Below are 16,197 nucleotides of genomic sequence, written 5' to 3'. Positions count from 1 at the left end.
GATAACAGTTTGTAATCATGTTTACTTATTTCTTTCATTCAAAAAAAGACTTGTTTTTTCTTCGGTTTGTTTTCATTATTAAAACAACAAAAGCTTAAACAAACCAGCAAAAACAGCAACAAGAAAAAAACAGTAATAAAAAAATCCCACTACAAAACAACAACACGGCAATCATAATAAAAAAATGTATACACCTAAACTCATACACACACACACAACTAAAAAACAATAGCCATAGCAAAACAAAGAATATTTTGTAGCGAAAACCTCCAACAGCAACAAAATGAACTGAGAAACACAACAAAAAACAAAAGCTGGCATTGTAAACAAAGCCAGCTGCAAACAAAACAAGAGCTGCTGTAGGGGAAAAGCAACACGAAATGACGAAAAAAAAAACAAACATGGCCGACTAATACTTCTTTTTTTTTAATTTTTTTTTAGCTTTTTAACTTAAAATACTTAAAAATATTGAGAAAATTATGGACAAAACATACTAAAAAACTTACCGCCCAGCAAATCTTCATTCATTTTGGTGGAGTAGCCGACATTTTGTAGGAAAAAATTTTGCTTTTTTTTTTTAAATAAAACCAAAGAATAAAAAATCTTTCAAGTTATTAACCGTTTATTTCTTTGCGTGATATTTTATATGCTCAACACTTTCGTTTATGTTTTGCTTTTTAACTCTTTGTAAAATAATTAACAAATTGCGTAGTAATTTCGTAAAATTTGTTTTTTTTTAATTTTTTTTTTTCCTTATTAAACTTTAATTTTTGAATAATATTTTACTTTATAAATATTTCTTGAAATTATATTACTTTATTTTAATTTCAATTTCACAATATCTTTAATTATAATTGTAATGTTTTCTTTTTCTCTATTTTAAAAATCTTGGTCTTCCCACGAACAGGTCTGGACGACTTTTATTTAACGAATAAAATTTTATTTTGTAGATGAAAGACACAAAATCAACAACAAAAGCCCTCAAATAAAAAGGTAATGACAGCTGCTTTTTTCATAAGAAATACAACTGTCAAAGTCGCTTTGTTGTTCTCTGCTTAAAAAAAATTGTGTTTAAAACAAAAACAACAAATATAGGAAAAATTGACACTTGTATGAAACAAAAACATAAACAGCTGTTAAAATAACTCGCTCTTGCTTAACCGGTAAACAGTGTTAACAATATAGTGATTTTTAACTAAACAAACCAAACATATGAAAGACAAAATATAAAAATAAACTTAAAACACTAAATTATATTAAATACTAAGTAAATATCATCATTAATAAGCAAAAAGCTTTATAAAAATTAATTTTATTAAACATTTGCAAAAAATGTTTTAATTTTCTAGAGATTTATCTTAAAACAAATGTCGATATTACTCTTATTATCCGAACTTGGCAGCACTTTCATATACATGTCAAATAATTTGTTTACGTTGTCATTTAACAAAAAAAAAAAATCTAGTGCAAAAAACAACACAACATACAGAATTTTTTTATTTAACTTAAAAACCTAAAAAATGTTTGTTTAATTTTACTTTAATAATAAATTTTAAGAAAACGTCTTAACTATAACCACAACATGAAAATAGCCGATGCTTTAAGACGTTTAGATGCCTATCCCCGTACCTTGGAAGATTTTAGTGTCAGAACGGTTTCAGGGGCAGCCGGTAAATACCTATTTTCTCGAATATTTCCTAAATTTCACATTAATATTAAACGAAATAACTATTTTTTAGTTACCATTATTAGTAGCAGCATTGTAGTAATATTAATATGTTTGGAATTTATGGCGTATATGACTCCAAATCTTACGGAAGAACTATTTGTGGACACCACCCGTGGCCATAAGTTAAGAATTAACTTAGATATAACTTTACACAATTTAGCATGTAATTATTTGTCTTTGGATGCTATGGACTCATCGGGTGATCAACACTTGAGAGTTGATCATGATATTTTTAAGCATCGTTTGGATTTACAGGGAAATCCTTTAAAGGAAGTGGATCCTATTAAGGAAATAGTAGCCGTTTCACCCTCAAATAAGAATAATACTTGTGGCAGTTGTTATGGTGCCGAGAACAATAGTACACAGTAAGTTTAGAGTGGAGGGAATGGCGAAGGAATAGTTCTTTCATGGAATATTGATATTTTGGTTTCTTTTAGCTGTTGCAATACCTGTGACTCGGTTCTAGAGGCCTATCGCATGAAGAAATGGAATGTCCAACTGGACAAAATTGAACAATGTAAAGATCAATTTAAACGTTCCGATTTAGATGCTTTTAAGGAAGGTTGTCGGGTACAGGGTCATTTGGAAGTTAATAGGGTGAGTTTTTTTAATGTTTCTAATTGTAACTCGATTTATTTTAAATATAAAGAATAATTTAAGTGAAAATTCTCTGTAATCTGTCAAAAATAGTGCTGAACACAAATTAAAAAAAAAAAATTCTATATAACCTCAAAAATGTAAGACTTGCTTCAAGTACCTTATCAGCATTATAGAAAACCTATAAATTTACTTAAAAGTAGCATAAAATTAAAGAATTTTCAGTAAAAATTGTAAATTTTAACCTATTTCTCGCGAACATTTCCTTCTATTTACAGATGGCTGGTAGTTTTCACATAGCTCCCGGCAGTAGTTTTTCCATACGACAATTTCATATACACGACTTCCAAATAGCCGATGTAAAACTCTCCCACACCATTAATCATCTTTCGTTTGGTGACAAAATCGAATTTGCCAAAACCCATCCCTTAGATGGTGTAAAAGTGCTAACAGAAGGTAAGTGTTTCTAGATTTTTGTCATTTATTTTCGTTTTAAATTTATAATATTAGTATAATTTGTAATTAATAAGTAAACTTAACAAATAGTAGCTACTAAAAGCGTTAGAAATCCGGCCAAATGTAATAATAAATCCTTGAAGATTAAAACGGCCACTAAATTAACAGCGTATACCAGTACCAATGGCCATAAAGGTGCCAAAAGTGCCACCACCCTGTAACATGACTTTGCCCACATTGTTGATCAATTCACGTCCTCTTAAACCGTATCTGTAAGAGAAACAAAACAAAAAATCTAGAATGTACTTTCTTCTACCCAACCGTAAACATTATGTAATGCCGGCAGACAACCAACCGGCCTTTAGGAATTTAATGTTTTCTATATAGTTTTCTTTTAAAAATTTTACCTCAAAGCTGAAAATCCACCAAATAGAGCACCACTGGCCATGCCCACACAAAAACCAATGGTAAAGCCAGTTTTCATTTTCTCAAAACACGAGGGTCCTTGTTGACCAAATGCACTGCTGGGCATAGGCATGTTTAATTTTTTTTTTTTAATTTATTTTATAACTTTTTAATAATTTAATTAAAAAATAAGGTTTTGTTTATTATGTGTTTAAAACACTTTAATTTTTTTCTCTATTTGTTGCAAAAATGTGAAAATTCCGTATAAATGTAATTCTTTTTCTTTCTATAATTCTTGTTCTTCTTTAGGTTTGTTGTTATGTCAAATTATCAAAAACGTCATGTGTGTATGGTAGCACAGTGCCCTCTATATGTCAAATTTTATTTACATTATCATTCACAATAGTTTAGTAGAAGTTATTGTACTGTTTGTTAAGGATTTTAAACGTTATTTGTAGCATGATATACAAAATTACTATAATTCTAATTTTTAATGAAAAAATGTAGTTTTTTTTTTTATAATATTATTTTTTACCTTTCAGAATCTAAATCGGAAATGTTTAATTATTATTTGAAAATAATACCCACTGTTTATATGAAGGCCAATGAGGAGGCTCCCATTTATACAAATCAATTTTCCGTTACCCGCTATCGCAAGGATTTGAGTACAAAAGAACGTGGCATGCCAGGCATATTTTTCTCCTATGAATTGTCACCGTTAATGGTGAAATATGAAGAACAGCAAAGGTATGTTTTAAGAAAAATATTTACAAAAAAAACAAAATTTTTTAAAGAAATAAAAAAAATTCATAAAAAAACTTTAAAATTTGAAAAAATTTTCTATAATATTAAATTTTTCTTTTCAGATCATTTGGTCACTTTGCTACCAATTGTTGTTCCATTATAGGTGGCGTTTTTACCGTTGCGGGTATAATAGCGGTATTTCTCAACAATTCCTGGGAGGCTTTGAGAAAACTCGAGATCGGTAAACTAAGTTAACAGCTATATTTATACAACTATATACCAAAGGTGCTGTTTACTTTCAACATTATAAAGCTCCTCTATAACTTTTCCTCAATTTATTCCTTTTAAAGCAAAAACAAAAATATTTCTTTTTATAAACTCCTCGCTTATTAACTTGACGACAATTGCTTTTGAAAAGCCTTGGCATTCCTTAAAGAAAAAAGTATCTATTTTGTAATTAAGTAAACGAAGAAAAATCTCAGACAAAAACATTTTTGCCAACAAATTTGTAACATTTTTGAATTAAGAAAAATTGTAATTTATGTTGTAAGTTTTTTTTTGCAATAAAGTTTTTTATTGGAAATATGTTTAAGTAGTTCTTTTGCCTACTGAAAGAAAGCCGGAAGTATTTGAGAAATATTTGGCATTCATTTCGGTTTGAGTCTTTTCCGCGGCCTGGGGATTGACAATTTCTAAGCCCTGCAAGGGAGTAAAGGCTACACTAGAGGCTGTACCGGATATCTGACGTTTTACTGTAGTACTGCCACCATAGACCTGTTGTTTTTGTAGATTCTTTTGTAAGGTCTTGCTAATGCGCACTTTAGTCTTTTCATCCACTTGTGGCAGACGTATGCGTCCTGTGCCAGTTTTTCCTATAGTGCCACGAGAATAACCCAAATCATCTTGATAAGCATCTTCCTCAATCTAGGAAAAAATTTTTTTGAATGAAAAATAATTAAAAAAAAAATTGTATACTAAAACTTACATCTCCAAAGTTCATGCGATTGGCTTGTTTACGGAATTCAGTTAAAGCATAACGTTCTTTCATTTTTCTCACTCTTTTGCCACCTCTTTTCTTCTTACTACCCTCAATGGGCTTGGGCAAAGGTTTAATGAATTTGACGGGTGGAGGTTCTTGTAGTTTATCCAATTTCTTTTCTATATCCTCCTTAAATTTCAAACCTATTTCTCCATGCACACTTTCATGACAAGCATCTACACGGGCCGCCAAAACAGCTTTGGCTGCCACCAAGCGGGCTGCTTTACGTCTTAAATCCTAGAAAATTAAACAAAATTTTAATATTGCTTTTAAAACTTCCCAAAAAAAAAAAAAAAACTTACTGGTGCCGTATCCTGGACAATTTGTGAAAAGAAAACATAGCCGGTATGAGGCAACATTTGAGTTTTAGAAAAGCCGGATAAAGTTTTCTTTTGGGAACCTAAAACCTGAACATTACAGGCGGGCATTTTGGATAGTTTAGTTAAACCACCAGCAATACCTAATAGTTTAGCAGCTGTAGAGGCTCCCACTATCATGGACAAATTGGGTGCAATAAAAGTCATGCGACTTTCGACATATTCATAAATTTTGGTTTTGAAATTATTTAAGTCGATGGCCATTTCACAGGCCTCATCGATTTGAGCCTTTTCGGCAGGCGTTAACAAGGTTCTATTATAAAAATAAATAAATTCCTTTAATACTCCTGTTATAAAACCAAATTACCTTAACTTACCCTTGTGTGGTAGAGGCTGTCACCGAAACAATCATAATAGTTGCCTGTGTTAAGATAGCCTGTAATTTTTCATTATTTTTCACCTGATCCAAATCATTGCCCAATTCTTTAACCGCCAGCAGATACTCAATTTCACCTACTATCAAGGAGTCTAACTCCGGGAAACGTTTTTGATACTTTTCCTTGGTAAACTTATGGATAATGGCTGCAATAAACACATTAAAAACAAATTGGTTGCTACTGTTTATTTCCTCTATTTCCCCCCATAAACTTACATATCTCATTGTCTATATCCACCGCTATGGCATTGGCCTCCACTATTAAACAATACTCCGGATCTGATTCTACACTACCCAACATTTCCGCTGAGGTACGCTGCCTTTGGGCATAGTGTTCTATTTGCTTGAGTATATACTGCAATCTATCCGAATCTCTTAATTTACAAAGTTCTCTAATTGACTGCACCTTAACATCCACTTCCATGAGATTTATACTGGGTTTTAATAGCTTCTCGGCAATTTCTTCTGCCTGAGCCGCTTCCTCGGCAGTTTCTTCCATGGCCAAATCATCCTCTGGTTCATTATCTTCCTCTAAATCGGCTAAAAGTTCATCAGCCAAAGACATGGTATAAATTTAATGCAATTTCTCGTAAAAAATAATTATTAAATATTGAAATGTATAAACAAAACGTTTATGCTGCACGTCAAAACAAGACAAACAGCTGTTTGCATAAACTTGGCAGTACTGTTGATAGCATTAAAAAGTATGCGAATCTACCAGCTTTTATATATATTTAATAGTAAACAGTGATGACCATTTCACTCAACAAAAAAGGTATTTTTGTAAACAAAACAGAGTTAATCCTTTATTTTGATTATAACTCAGCCATTTTTATCCTAATTTCGTCAAATTTCGGTAGAAATTTTCTTAAAAGCTATTACTACATTATATAGAGCCAGAAAAAATTATTTTTTTTTAACATGAAAGACATTTTAGTAAAAAAGTGAGGTTATGAAGTTTGTTTAATCATAACTCGAGTAGGGTTCTATAAATCGACTTTCGAATAATCGAACAATCGACTTTTTGTCGAAAAAAGTCGAAAAGTCGAAGTCGACTATTTTGTTCCAAAAAAGTCGATAACTCGACTATCGTCTATGAAAAAAGTCGAAAAGTCGACTTTGTAAATAAAAGTCGAAAAAAGTCGAAAAGTCGAAAAAAGTCGAAAAGTCGAAAAAAGTCGAAAAAAGTCGAAGAAAGTCGAAAAAAGTCGAAAAGTCGAAAAGTCGGAAAAAGTCGAAAAGTCGGAAAAAGTCGAAAAGTCGAAAAAAGTCGAAAAGTCGAAAATAGTCGAAAATTTTAAAAAAGTGGAAAAGAGGTCAAAAACTCTAAAATAGTCGGAAAAACTCGAAAAAAGTAAAAAATATTCGAAAAAAGTCGAAAATAGTCAAAAAGTCGTAAAAAATCGAAAAGTCGAAAAGTCGGAAAAAGTCGAAAAGTTGAAAAAAGTCGGAAAAAGTCGAAAAAAGTCGAAAAGTCGAAAAAAGTCGAAAAAAGTCGAAAAGTCGAAAAAAGTCGGAAAAAGTCGAAAAGTCGAAAAGTCGGAAAAAGTCGAAAAGTCGACCATTTATAAAATACTAAAAGTCGAAAAGTCTAAAAGTCGACTTTTAAATAAATGAAAAAGGTCGAAAAGTCGAAAAATCGACTTTTCATGAAATGGAAAAAGTCGAAAGGTCGAAAAGTCGACTTTTAACTAAATGCAAAAAGTCGAAAAGTCGACTTTTCGTTTCAACTATAGAACCCTAAACTCGAGTTATTTATGTAACGATTTCGCTCATGTTTGATAGAAATATTAATAAAACTATGATCATGATTTTTTTTATTTTATGTTTATGTGTTAAATCGCTTACCTGAGATTAAGAATACCGAACAGATTAAGAAATGTTGATATATCAAATAAAATAAATTTTATTTAGCAAATTAACAATTGAAGTACCAAAAATTCAATACAAGTGCTTTTTAATATAATAATGGCTTTTATTATTTTCCAAGTATTGACAACACTGGCCTTGGGCGCCAAAAATTGCGCATTATTGATTTTATTCTAAAAAATTTTTGCACAGAATATTAATCGGCCACACATTAATTGCAAAGGCGTCCTCGCTGTAAGTTAAAAAATGTCCAAAAAACTTAACACCAGCTTAGGCAGTTCAGTAGCCTCGCCCAAAAATAACTTATTCAATTATTTCTCTCGGTCGCCGGCGACCCTGGAAAAGAAAAAAATTCCTGTGACCCCATCAGCTGGAGGCGAGGAAAAACAACAGAAAAACGAGAAAAATGTAATGGAAAAAGAAAATCTTCAAAACAAAACCAATAAAGAGGAAAACTCAGCCAAGCAGAAGATCAAGAAATCGAAAATCATAGATTCAGATGAGGAGGAAGTGGCCACTACCTCAAAGAAGAGAAGAAGATTGGTATTGCAAGATTCCGAGGAGGAAGAGGAGGAACAAACGAAAAAATCTAGAGGAAAAGCAAAAGATGATAGTGACTATGAACCCAATAAAGATGAAGAAATGCCCTCGGATAATGAAGAAGAAAAAGGGGATTCAGAGGTGGAATCTTCCACAGAAATAAAGAAAAATCATGTGAGTTGAAAGCTGTTTCAAAATGATAGTGATTTTTGAAGTTTTCTTTAATTTTTAGAACAATAATAATGAACCCAAATCGAAGAAAACGAAATTGGATGCCACTCTTACGGCGGGCAGTTTTATGGATAAATTAGAACAGCTAAAAGCGGGTAGCGAGGGTAAAACTTCGAAAAAGCAAGAAGCTAAATGTGAAGAAGTTATTACCTCCAATTTAGATGAGCCGGTGGTGTGGCCTCATCAGAAATTGGAATTTTTAAAAGCGGATAAAATCAAAGATAAACAAGGACGTAGGCCGGATCATCCAGACTATGATCCCTCCACCCTGTATGTGCCACCCAAGTTTTTGGATTCTTTATCTCCGGTAAGTGATAAAATCTAAAACAAAAGTGTTAATTTTAATAATTTCTATTGTCAGGGAGTACGCCAATGGTGGGTTTTAAAATCCGAAAGTTTTGATTGTGTACTTTTCTTTAAAGTGGGAAAATTCTATGAACTTTATCACATGGACGCTGATGTAGGTGTAAATGAACTGGGTTTTACCTATATGCGCGGAGAATTTGCTCATTCTGGTTTTCCGGAAATATCTTTTGATAAAATGGCCTCGGTGTTGGTGGAGAGAGGCTATAAAGTGGCGCGTGTTGAGCAGACAGAAACTCCTGACATGATGACTGAAAGATGTAAACGTATTAAGCCCACTAAGTTTGATAAAGTGGTGCGCAGGGAAATTTGCCAAATTACTTCCCGGGGAACACAAGTCTTTGGCAGTCAGTGTCAAATTACACCTAATCATCAACCCAACTATATGTTGGCCATAGTAGAGCAGCAATCCGCCCAGTCAGGTGGCTGCAGTAGTTACGGCATTTGTTTTATAGACACTTCTATAGGTGATTGTTATTTGGGAGAATTTGAGGATGATACAAATTGTTCTCGTTTACTTACCCTGCTCTCGCATAATATGCCAGTCTTAGTGGTATTAGAAAAAGCAAATATTCAAGAAAAGACCCAAGATATAATGCGCACTGTTTTAAGTGGTGTTTTAAAGGAGTATATGCCCAATGTCGGTTCCATGCAGAGTACAGCTGAAAAGACCTTGAAAGAATTGGCCGAAAAATATTATGCTGGTGGCGACAATTGGCCTATGGTTTTAAGAACAATGCAGTCGGAAACGGATCACTTGGGCTTAACTCCTCATGCTGATGCCAAGCTGGCTTTGAAAGCCTTAGGTTTATGCCTGAACTATATGAAAAAATGTCATGTAGCGGAAAAAGTTTTACCCATGGCTCGTTATCATCTCTACCAGCCGCCCGATACTTTGGCCTTAGATAAAGTTCCCTCAAAAATCTCCACTAATCAAAGAGCTCATATGGTTTTAGATGCTACCACCTTAATGAATTTACGTATTACCGGCGAGGAACATTCGCTGCAGTCTACTTTGGATCAATGCTGCACCAAGTTTGGTAAACGTTTGCTGCATCATTGGTTGTGTGCTCCTTCGTGTGTTTTAAGCGCTATTGTCGAGCGTCAAGAAGCTATTACAGATTTTCTCAATAATCCCTCACTGCTGCAAGAGGCTAGAGCTTTATTGGCTCCTTTGCCAGATTTCGAAAGGCATTTGGCACAAATTCATCATTTTGGCAGTAAAATTGTGCAGGAAAGTCATCCCGATGGTCGGGCTATATTTTTTGAGGAGAAACAGTATAATAAAAAGAAAATGCAGGTAATTTGAGGGAAGAAATTCTTTCTGAGAAAAAGCTTTTTTGTTGAAAAAGCTTTTCTTTAAAAGGGATTTTTAATAGCTTTTTAGTAAAATAGCTTTCTAAAAGCTTTTTAATGCTATTTATTAAAAAAGCATTAAGAGCTTTTGAGTGAAAAAATTAAAAAGAAAGATGCTTTTTGTTAAAAATTGTTAAGTGCTTTTTATAAAAAAGCTTTAAGAGCTTTTGAGTGAAAAAATTAAAAAGAAAGATGCTTTTTGTTAAAAATTGTTAAGTGCTTTTTATAAAAAAGCTTTAAGAGCTTTTTGCAAAAAGGCTTTTTAAGATATTTTTGTAATAATCTATTTTAGAGTTTTTGGTGCATTTTACAAAAAAGCTTTTTAGAGCTTTTTTTACAAAAAAGCTTTTTTTAGAGCTTTTTTAAAAAAAGTTAAAACTATATAAGAACTATTTTTCCAAAAAGCTTCATATGAAAAAACCTTTTTAAAAATTTTGTTTTATGTTATTAAAAAAGCTTTTTTATATAAAAAATTCAACCGTTTTCAGAATTTTATTTCCATACTCAAGGGATTTGAGTCTCTGTTACAAATTCCTACAATTTTTCAAGAAGCTGTCTCAAAATTACTTAAACGTTTGACACAATACAAAAATAACGAGGGCATATTTCCAGACCTCACCGAAGAACTTAATTTCTTCAAGGTACAACTTTCTTTATTACTTTTATAAAAAAAAGAAAAGCTTAATAAAACAAACTTTCCACAGCAAGCTTTTGATCATACAAAAGCTGCCGAAACTGGTGTTATTGCACCCGAAAGTGGTGTAGATGAAGATTATGACAGAGCCGAGGCAAAAATCAAAGAAATCAATAAAAAGCTACAAGAATATTTAGTTGAACAAGAAAAAATATTCGGTTGTCGCATCAACTACTTCGGCTCGGATAAAAAACGTTTTCAATTGGAAATACCCGAAGCACGTTGCCGTAAAGTGGATAGTAGCTATTCTCTGGAGGGTCAAAAGAAAGGAGTAGCACGTCGTTACACTACAGATGAAACCAGGGTAAAACAAATGAAATTTTCCAAAAAAAAGACATTTTTAAATTTGTAATTTTCCAGAGTTTTCTTAAACAAATGCAAGCGGCTGAAGATGAACGTAATACTGTCTTAAAAGATTTATCTAGACGTATATTTGAGAAATTCTCCCAACACTATGATTTATGGAAACAATGTGTGGATTGTGTGGCCCATGTGGATGTTTTAGCCTCTTTGGCAGAATATGCTAGAACACAGCAAGTTATCTGTATACCTCAACTGGAAGATGTGGACGCTGGCAAACAAGCCTTTATAGAAATTGAAGAAGGTTATCATCCTTGTGTTTCAGCCGATACTTATATACCCAATGGTGTGGTTTTAGGCTGTAATGATACAGCTCCTCTTTCTATATTAACTGGTCCCAATATGGGTGGTAAAAGTACACTTATGCGTCAGGTGGGTTTGCTGGCGGTAATGGCACAAATTGGTGCTCATGTACCGGCTCAGTCGTGTCGTCTGTCGCTAGTAGATCGTATATTTACTAGACTAGGAGCTCAGGATGATATTCTATCGGGTCATTCTACTTTCTTGGTTGAATTAAATGAAACTTCTTTGATATTAAAACATGCCACAGCAAATAGTTTGGTACTGTTAGATGAACTGGGTAAATTTGTTTTATATGTGTAACGATTTTAACAGTATTAAAACTTATATTTATGCTTTTAATAGGACGTGGTACTGCCACCTATGATGGCACTGCTATAGCCGCCTCTGTCGTCAACTTTTTGGCCGATCTTAAATGTAGATCTTTATTCTCTACTCATTATCATAATCTTATAGATTTCTTTCATAAAGATGAACGTATTACTTTGGGTCATATGGTGGGTTTCGAAAAGGGTTTTATGAAAACTATATTATATCTTTTGTTTTATATGTTTTAGGCCTGCATGGTGGAAAATGAAGATTGTGATGATCCTACTCAAGAAACGGTTACGTTCCTATATAAATACTCTGCTGGAGCTTGTCCCAAATCTTATGGTTTCAATGCTGCCAAATTGGCAGGCATGCCCCATAATATAATCAAAAGAGCGTATACGGTAAGTGGAATTTTTAAAAAGAATGTTTGTCTAGTCTATAATCTAGCTCCTATAGTCTAAAGTCTAGTCTATAGTCTAGCCTGTAGTATAGTCTAGTCTATAGTCTAGTCTATAGTCTAGTCTATAGTCTAGTCTACAGTCTAGTCTATAGTCTAGTCTATAGTCTAGTCTATAGTCTAGTCTATAGTCTAGTCTATAGTCTAGTCTATAGTCTAGTCTATAGTCTAGTCTATAGTCTAGTCTATAGTCTTAAAAAAGAATGTTTGTCTAGTCTATAATCTAGCTCCTATAGTCTAAAGTCTAGTCTATAGTCTAGCCTGTAGTATAGTCTAGTCTATAGTCTAGTCTATAGTCTAGTCTATAGTCTAGTCTACAGTCTAGTCTATAGTCTAGTCTATAGTCTAGTCTATAGTCTAGTCTATAGTTCTAGTCTATAGTCTAGTCTATAGTCTAGTCTATAGTCTAGTCTATAGTCTAGTCTATAGTCTAGTCTATAGTCTAGTAGTCTAGTCTATAGTCTAGTCTATAGTCTAGTCTATAGTCTAGTCTATAGTCTAGTCTATAGTCTAGTCTATAGTAGTCTATAGTTAGTCTATAGTCTAGTCTATAGTCTAGTCTATATCTAGTCTATAGTCTAGTCTATAGTCTAGTCTATAGTCTAGTCATAGTCGTCTATAGTCTAGTCTATAGTCTAGTCTAGTCTAGTCTATAGTCTAGTCTATAGTCTAGTCTATAGTCTAGTCTATAGTCTAGTCTATAGTCTAGTCTATAGTCTAGTCTATAGTCTAGTCTATAGTCTAGTCTATAGTCTAGTCTATAGTCTAGTCTATAGTCTAGTCTATAGTCTAGTCTATAGTCTAGTCTATAGTCTAGTCTAGTTAGTCTATAGTCTAGTCTATAGTCTAGTCTATAGTCTAGTCTAAAGTCTAGTCTATAGTCTAGTCTATAGTCTAGTCTATAGTCTAGTCTATAGTCTAGTCTATAGTCTAGTCTATAGTCTAGTCTATAGTCTAGTCTATAGTCTAGTCTATAGTCTAGTCTATAGTCTAGTCTATAGTCTAGTCTATAGTCTAGTCTATAGTCTAGTCTATAGTCTAGTCTATAGTCTAGTCTATAGTCTAGTCTATAGTCTAGTCTATAGTCTAAGTCTATAGTCTAGTCTATAGTCTAGTCTATAGTCTATTCTATAGTCTAGTCTATAGTCTAGTCTATAGTCTAGTCTATAGTCTAGTCTATAGTCTAGTCTATAGTCTAGTCTATAGTCTAGTCTATAGTCTAGTCTATAGTCTAGTCTATAGTCTAGTCTATAGTCTAGTCTATAGTCTAGTCTATAGTCTAGTCTTAGTCTAGTCTATAGTCTAGTCTATAGTCTAGTCTATAGTCTAGTCTATAGTCTAGTCTATAGTCTAGTCTATAGTCTAGTCTATAGTCTAGTCTATAGTCTAGTCTATAGTCTAGTCTATAGTCTAGTCTATAGTTAGTCTATAGTCTAGTCTATAGTCTAGTCTATAGTCTAGTCTATAGTCTAGTCTATAGTCTAGTCTATAGTCTAGTCTATAGTCTAGTCTATAGTCTAGTCTATAGTCTAGTCTATAGTCTAGTCTATAGTCTAGTCTATAGTCTAGTCTATAGTCTAGTCTATAGTCTAGTCTATAGTCTAGTCTATAGTCTAGTCTATAGTCCAGTCTATAGTCTAGTCTATAGTCTAGTCTATAGTCTAGTCTAGTTAGTCTAGTCTAGTCTAGTCTAGTCTAGTCTAGTCTAGTCTAGTCTAGTCTAGTCTATAGTCTAGTCTAGTATAGTCTAGTCTATAGTCTAGTCTAGTCTAGTCTAGTCTAGTCTAGTCTAGTCTAGTCTAGTCTAGTCTAGTCTATAGTCTAGTCTGTCGTCTAGTCTACAGTCTAGTCTATAGTCTAGTCTATAGTCTAGTCTATAGTCTAGTCTATAGTCTAGTCTATAATCTAGTCTATAGTCTAGTCTATGTCTATATCTAGTCTATATCTAGTCTATAGTCTAGTCTATAATCTAGTCTATAGTCTAGTCTATAGTCTAGTATACAGTCTAGTCTATAGTCTAGTCTATAGTTTAGTCTATAGTCTAGTCTATTCTATAGTCTAGCCTACAGTCTATTTTATAGTCTAGTCTATAGTCTACCAACTTTGTTTTCCATTTTTATACAAATAAACCTCAAAATATATCTAATTTAATATTTCCTTTTAAAATGTTCTTTCTTCCCCCTTCCAGCTCTCCAAAAAGTTGAAGCAATTGCTTTAAAACGTAAAATTGCAGCAAAAATTGTTGCTGCCGCTACTATGGGCGGTGCCAGTAAGACTCAGTCGGCAAATTTGAAAAATTTATTACTACAACTGCAACAATGTCAAATTTAATTAACAAAACAAAATGTTATGTCTTCTATTACACAACTACCAAGTATTTTTATCGTCCTATAAATTATAACAACTAAGTATTTTTTTTATTATTTTTTGCCAAATCTTAAAGAAATCACATGTATACGTTAATAAACAAACAAATAATCAAAAATCAAATAATTTAACAACTGAAATTCAAAGATGAAGACAAGGTTTTCAGTTAAGAAAACAGAAAGTTGATGATGACTACCAATGCTAATGTTTGTGCAGGAGATTAGGAGGTAGAAAAGTAAGTATGTCTATGTAGATTTTCTTAACAAAATTTGCATTTTAATTCTTGTATTAAACATGTAGTTTTTCAAAAACTTCAAACAAAATATTGGCCTGGAACTAAACTAAATTAAGACACTTTTTAAAAACGCTCTGCAAATAAAAATATTAATAATTATCGTAACCACAAAACTAACCACACAAAGAAAATGTTAACTTCAATCAAGACACTTTAACTCAACTTCAATCAAGATCATTTAATTTCTTTTAACTTCAATCAAGATACTTTATTTTTTGTACCATTTGGTATTACAGGTAAGTTGTAAAATTTTATATTACAAATAATACGAAATATAATCTGTTTCCGAAATCACGCTATGTGATCACCTTTTTTTTAGACAAAAAAAAAAAAAAATTATAAGCAAATCTATAACCAGATATGTTGTACCTTAAATGGTGCCCCAATCGGAAAAGGGAAGCCAATCAATGATTATTTGAAAAACTTAGATGTGTATTAGTTTATTAAATAGTTCCCTTTCGCAAAAAAGAAGTTCATTTGCGATCGCTTCATATCACATAAAAAATCGACTTTCAAAATTCTGTGTCCCAATCTGCGACCACTTCGTTTTTATATGCAAAGTATCCTAGTCTATAGTCTAGTCTATAGTCTAGTTTATAGTCTAGTCTATAGTCTAGTCTATAGTCTAGTCTATAGTCTAGTATATAGTCTAGTCTACAGTCTCGTCTATAGTCTCGTCTATGTCTCGTCTATAGTCTAGTCTATAGCTAGTCTATAGTCTAGTCTATAGTCTAGTTATCGTCTAGTCTATAGTCTATAGTCTAGTCTATAGTCTAGTCTATAGTCTAGTCTATAGTCTAGTCTATAGTCTAGTCTATAGTCTAGTCTATAGTCTAGTCTATAGTCTAGTCTATAGTCTAGTCTATAGTCTAGTCTATAGTCTAGTCTATAGTCTAGTCTATAGTCTAGTCTATAGTCTAGTCTATAGTCTAGTCTATAGTCTAGTCTAGTCTAGTCTATAGTCTAGTCTATAGTCTAGTCTATAGTCTAGTCTATAGTCTAGTCCTATCTAGTCTATAGTCTAGTCTAGTCTAGTCTATAGTCTAGTCTATAGTCTAGTCTACAGTCTAGTCTATAGTCTTGTCTATAGTCTAGTCTATAGTCTAGTCTATAGTCTAGTCTATAGTCTAGTCTATAGTCTAGTCTATAGTCTAGTCTATAGTCTAGTCTATAGTCTAGTCTATAGTCTAGTCTATAGTCTAGTCTATAGTCTAGTCTATAGTCTAGTCTATAGTCTAGTCTATAGTCTAGTCTATAGTCTAGTCTATAGTCTAGTCTATAGTCTAGTCTATAGTCTAGTCTATAGTCTAGTCTATAGTATAGTCTATAG

The 16,197-nt window shown here is 32.6% G+C and overlaps 4 protein-coding genes across 6 annotated transcripts; 2 read left to right on the top strand and 2 right to left on the bottom strand.

Annotated features, from left to right (window-relative positions):
• Window positions 1–1,442: 1,442 nt before the first annotated feature.
• Window positions 1,443–4,439, top strand: LOC119602945 (endoplasmic reticulum-Golgi intermediate compartment protein 3-like). 2 transcript variants are annotated; one of them, XM_037954757.1, is made up of 7 exons: window positions 1,443–1,670; window positions 1,740–2,094; window positions 2,167–2,326; window positions 2,605–2,782; window positions 3,730–3,934; window positions 4,054–4,216; window positions 4,282–4,427. In XM_037954757.1, the coding sequence occupies exons 1-6, from the start codon at window positions 1,583–1,585 to the stop codon at window positions 4,184–4,186; spliced, it is 1,119 nt and encodes a 372-aa protein (XP_037810685.1). In that variant the 5' UTR covers window positions 1,443–1,582; the 3' UTR covers window positions 4,187–4,216; window positions 4,282–4,427. The 2 variants fall into 2 exon arrangements, with proteins under 2 accessions (XP_037810685.1, XP_037810684.1); XM_037954756.1 differs by having other exon boundaries at window positions 4,054–4,439.
• On the bottom strand, window positions 2,784–3,512 carry LOC119602946 (reactive oxygen species modulator 1-like). Its single transcript, XM_037954758.1, has 2 exons — window positions 3,190–3,512; window positions 2,784–3,052 (listed from the first exon to the last, which is right to left on the bottom strand). The coding sequence occupies exons 1-2, from the start codon at window positions 3,318–3,320 to the stop codon at window positions 2,944–2,946; spliced, it is 240 nt and encodes a 79-aa protein (XP_037810686.1). The 5' UTR covers window positions 3,321–3,512; the 3' UTR covers window positions 2,784–2,943.
• A 30-nt stretch (window positions 4,440–4,469) lies between the features above and the next one.
• LOC119602943 (U4/U6 small nuclear ribonucleoprotein Prp31-like) lies at window positions 4,470–6,379 on the bottom strand. Its single transcript, XM_037954755.1, has 5 exons — window positions 5,940–6,379; window positions 5,665–5,869; window positions 5,273–5,600; window positions 4,917–5,207; window positions 4,470–4,855 (listed from the first exon to the last, which is right to left on the bottom strand). The coding sequence occupies exons 1-5, from the start codon at window positions 6,286–6,288 to the stop codon at window positions 4,520–4,522; spliced, it is 1,509 nt and encodes a 502-aa protein (XP_037810683.1). The 5' UTR covers window positions 6,289–6,379; the 3' UTR covers window positions 4,470–4,519.
• Window positions 6,380–7,722: 1,343 nt separating this feature from the next.
• Window positions 7,723–14,701, top strand: LOC119602940 (probable DNA mismatch repair protein Msh6). 2 transcript variants are annotated; one of them, XM_037954748.1, is made up of 9 exons: window positions 7,723–8,306; window positions 8,365–8,670; window positions 8,725–10,026; window positions 10,571–10,723; window positions 10,787–11,080; window positions 11,137–11,716; window positions 11,782–11,933; window positions 11,994–12,149; window positions 14,394–14,701. In XM_037954748.1, the coding sequence occupies exons 1-9, from the start codon at window positions 7,839–7,841 to the stop codon at window positions 14,421–14,423; spliced, it is 3,441 nt and encodes a 1,146-aa protein (XP_037810676.1). In that variant the 5' UTR covers window positions 7,723–7,838; the 3' UTR covers window positions 14,424–14,701. The 2 variants fall into 2 exon arrangements, with proteins under 2 accessions (XP_037810676.1, XP_037810677.1); XM_037954749.1 differs by having other exon boundaries at window positions 11,994–12,153.
• The last annotated feature ends 1,496 nt before the right edge of the window (window positions 14,702–16,197 follow it).

Source organism: Lucilia sericata, unplaced genomic scaffold, assembly GCF_015586225.1.
Source record: "Lucilia sericata isolate MDLA Ls3-8-SP2 unplaced genomic scaffold, ASM1558622v1 Contig000265F_arrow, whole genome shotgun sequence".
Taxonomy (NCBI): Eukaryota; Metazoa; Arthropoda; class Insecta; order Diptera; family Calliphoridae; genus Lucilia; species Lucilia sericata.
Note: the sequence above shows the minus strand (reverse complement) of the source record. Positions and strands in the feature narration are given on the sequence as shown.

Coding starts and splice junctions, on each gene's coding strand:
- LOC119602945 (XM_037954756.1), top strand. CDS start 1,583: ATGAAAATAGCCGATGCTTTAAGACGTTTAGATGCCTATCCCCGTACC. Junction 2,095..2,166: donor GCCGAGAACAATAGTACACA/GTAAGTTTAGAG, acceptor GGTTTCTTTTAG/CTGTTGCAATACCTGTGACT. Junction 3,935..4,053: donor AAATATGAAGAACAGCAAAG/GTATGTTTTAAG, acceptor TTTTCTTTTCAG/ATCATTTGGTCACTTTGCTA.
- LOC119602946 (XM_037954758.1), bottom strand. CDS start 3,320: ATGCCTATGCCCAGCAGTGCATTTGGTCAACAAGGACCCTCGTGTTTT. Junction 3,053..3,189: donor GGTGGATTTTCAGCTTTGAG/GTAAAATTTTTA, acceptor TTTCTCTTACAG/ATACGGTTTAAGAGGACGTG.
- LOC119602943 (XM_037954755.1), bottom strand. CDS start 6,288: ATGTCTTTGGCTGATGAACTTTTAGCCGATTTAGAGGAAGATAATGAA. Junction 5,870..5,939: donor GGATATAGACAATGAGATAT/GTAAGTTTATGG, acceptor TGTTTATTGCAG/CCATTATCCATAAGTTTACC. Junction 5,208..5,272: donor TTGTCCAGGATACGGCACCA/GTAAGTTTTTTT, acceptor TTAATTTTCTAG/GATTTAAGACGTAAAGCAGC.
- LOC119602940 (XM_037954749.1), top strand. CDS start 7,839: ATGTCCAAAAAACTTAACACCAGCTTAGGCAGTTCAGTAGCCTCGCCC. Junction 10,027..10,570: donor ATAATAAAAAGAAAATGCAG/GTAATTTGAGGG, acceptor AACCGTTTTCAG/AATTTTATTTCCATACTCAA. Junction 11,081..11,136: donor ACACTACAGATGAAACCAGG/GTAAAACAAATG, acceptor GTAATTTTCCAG/AGTTTTCTTAAACAAATGCA.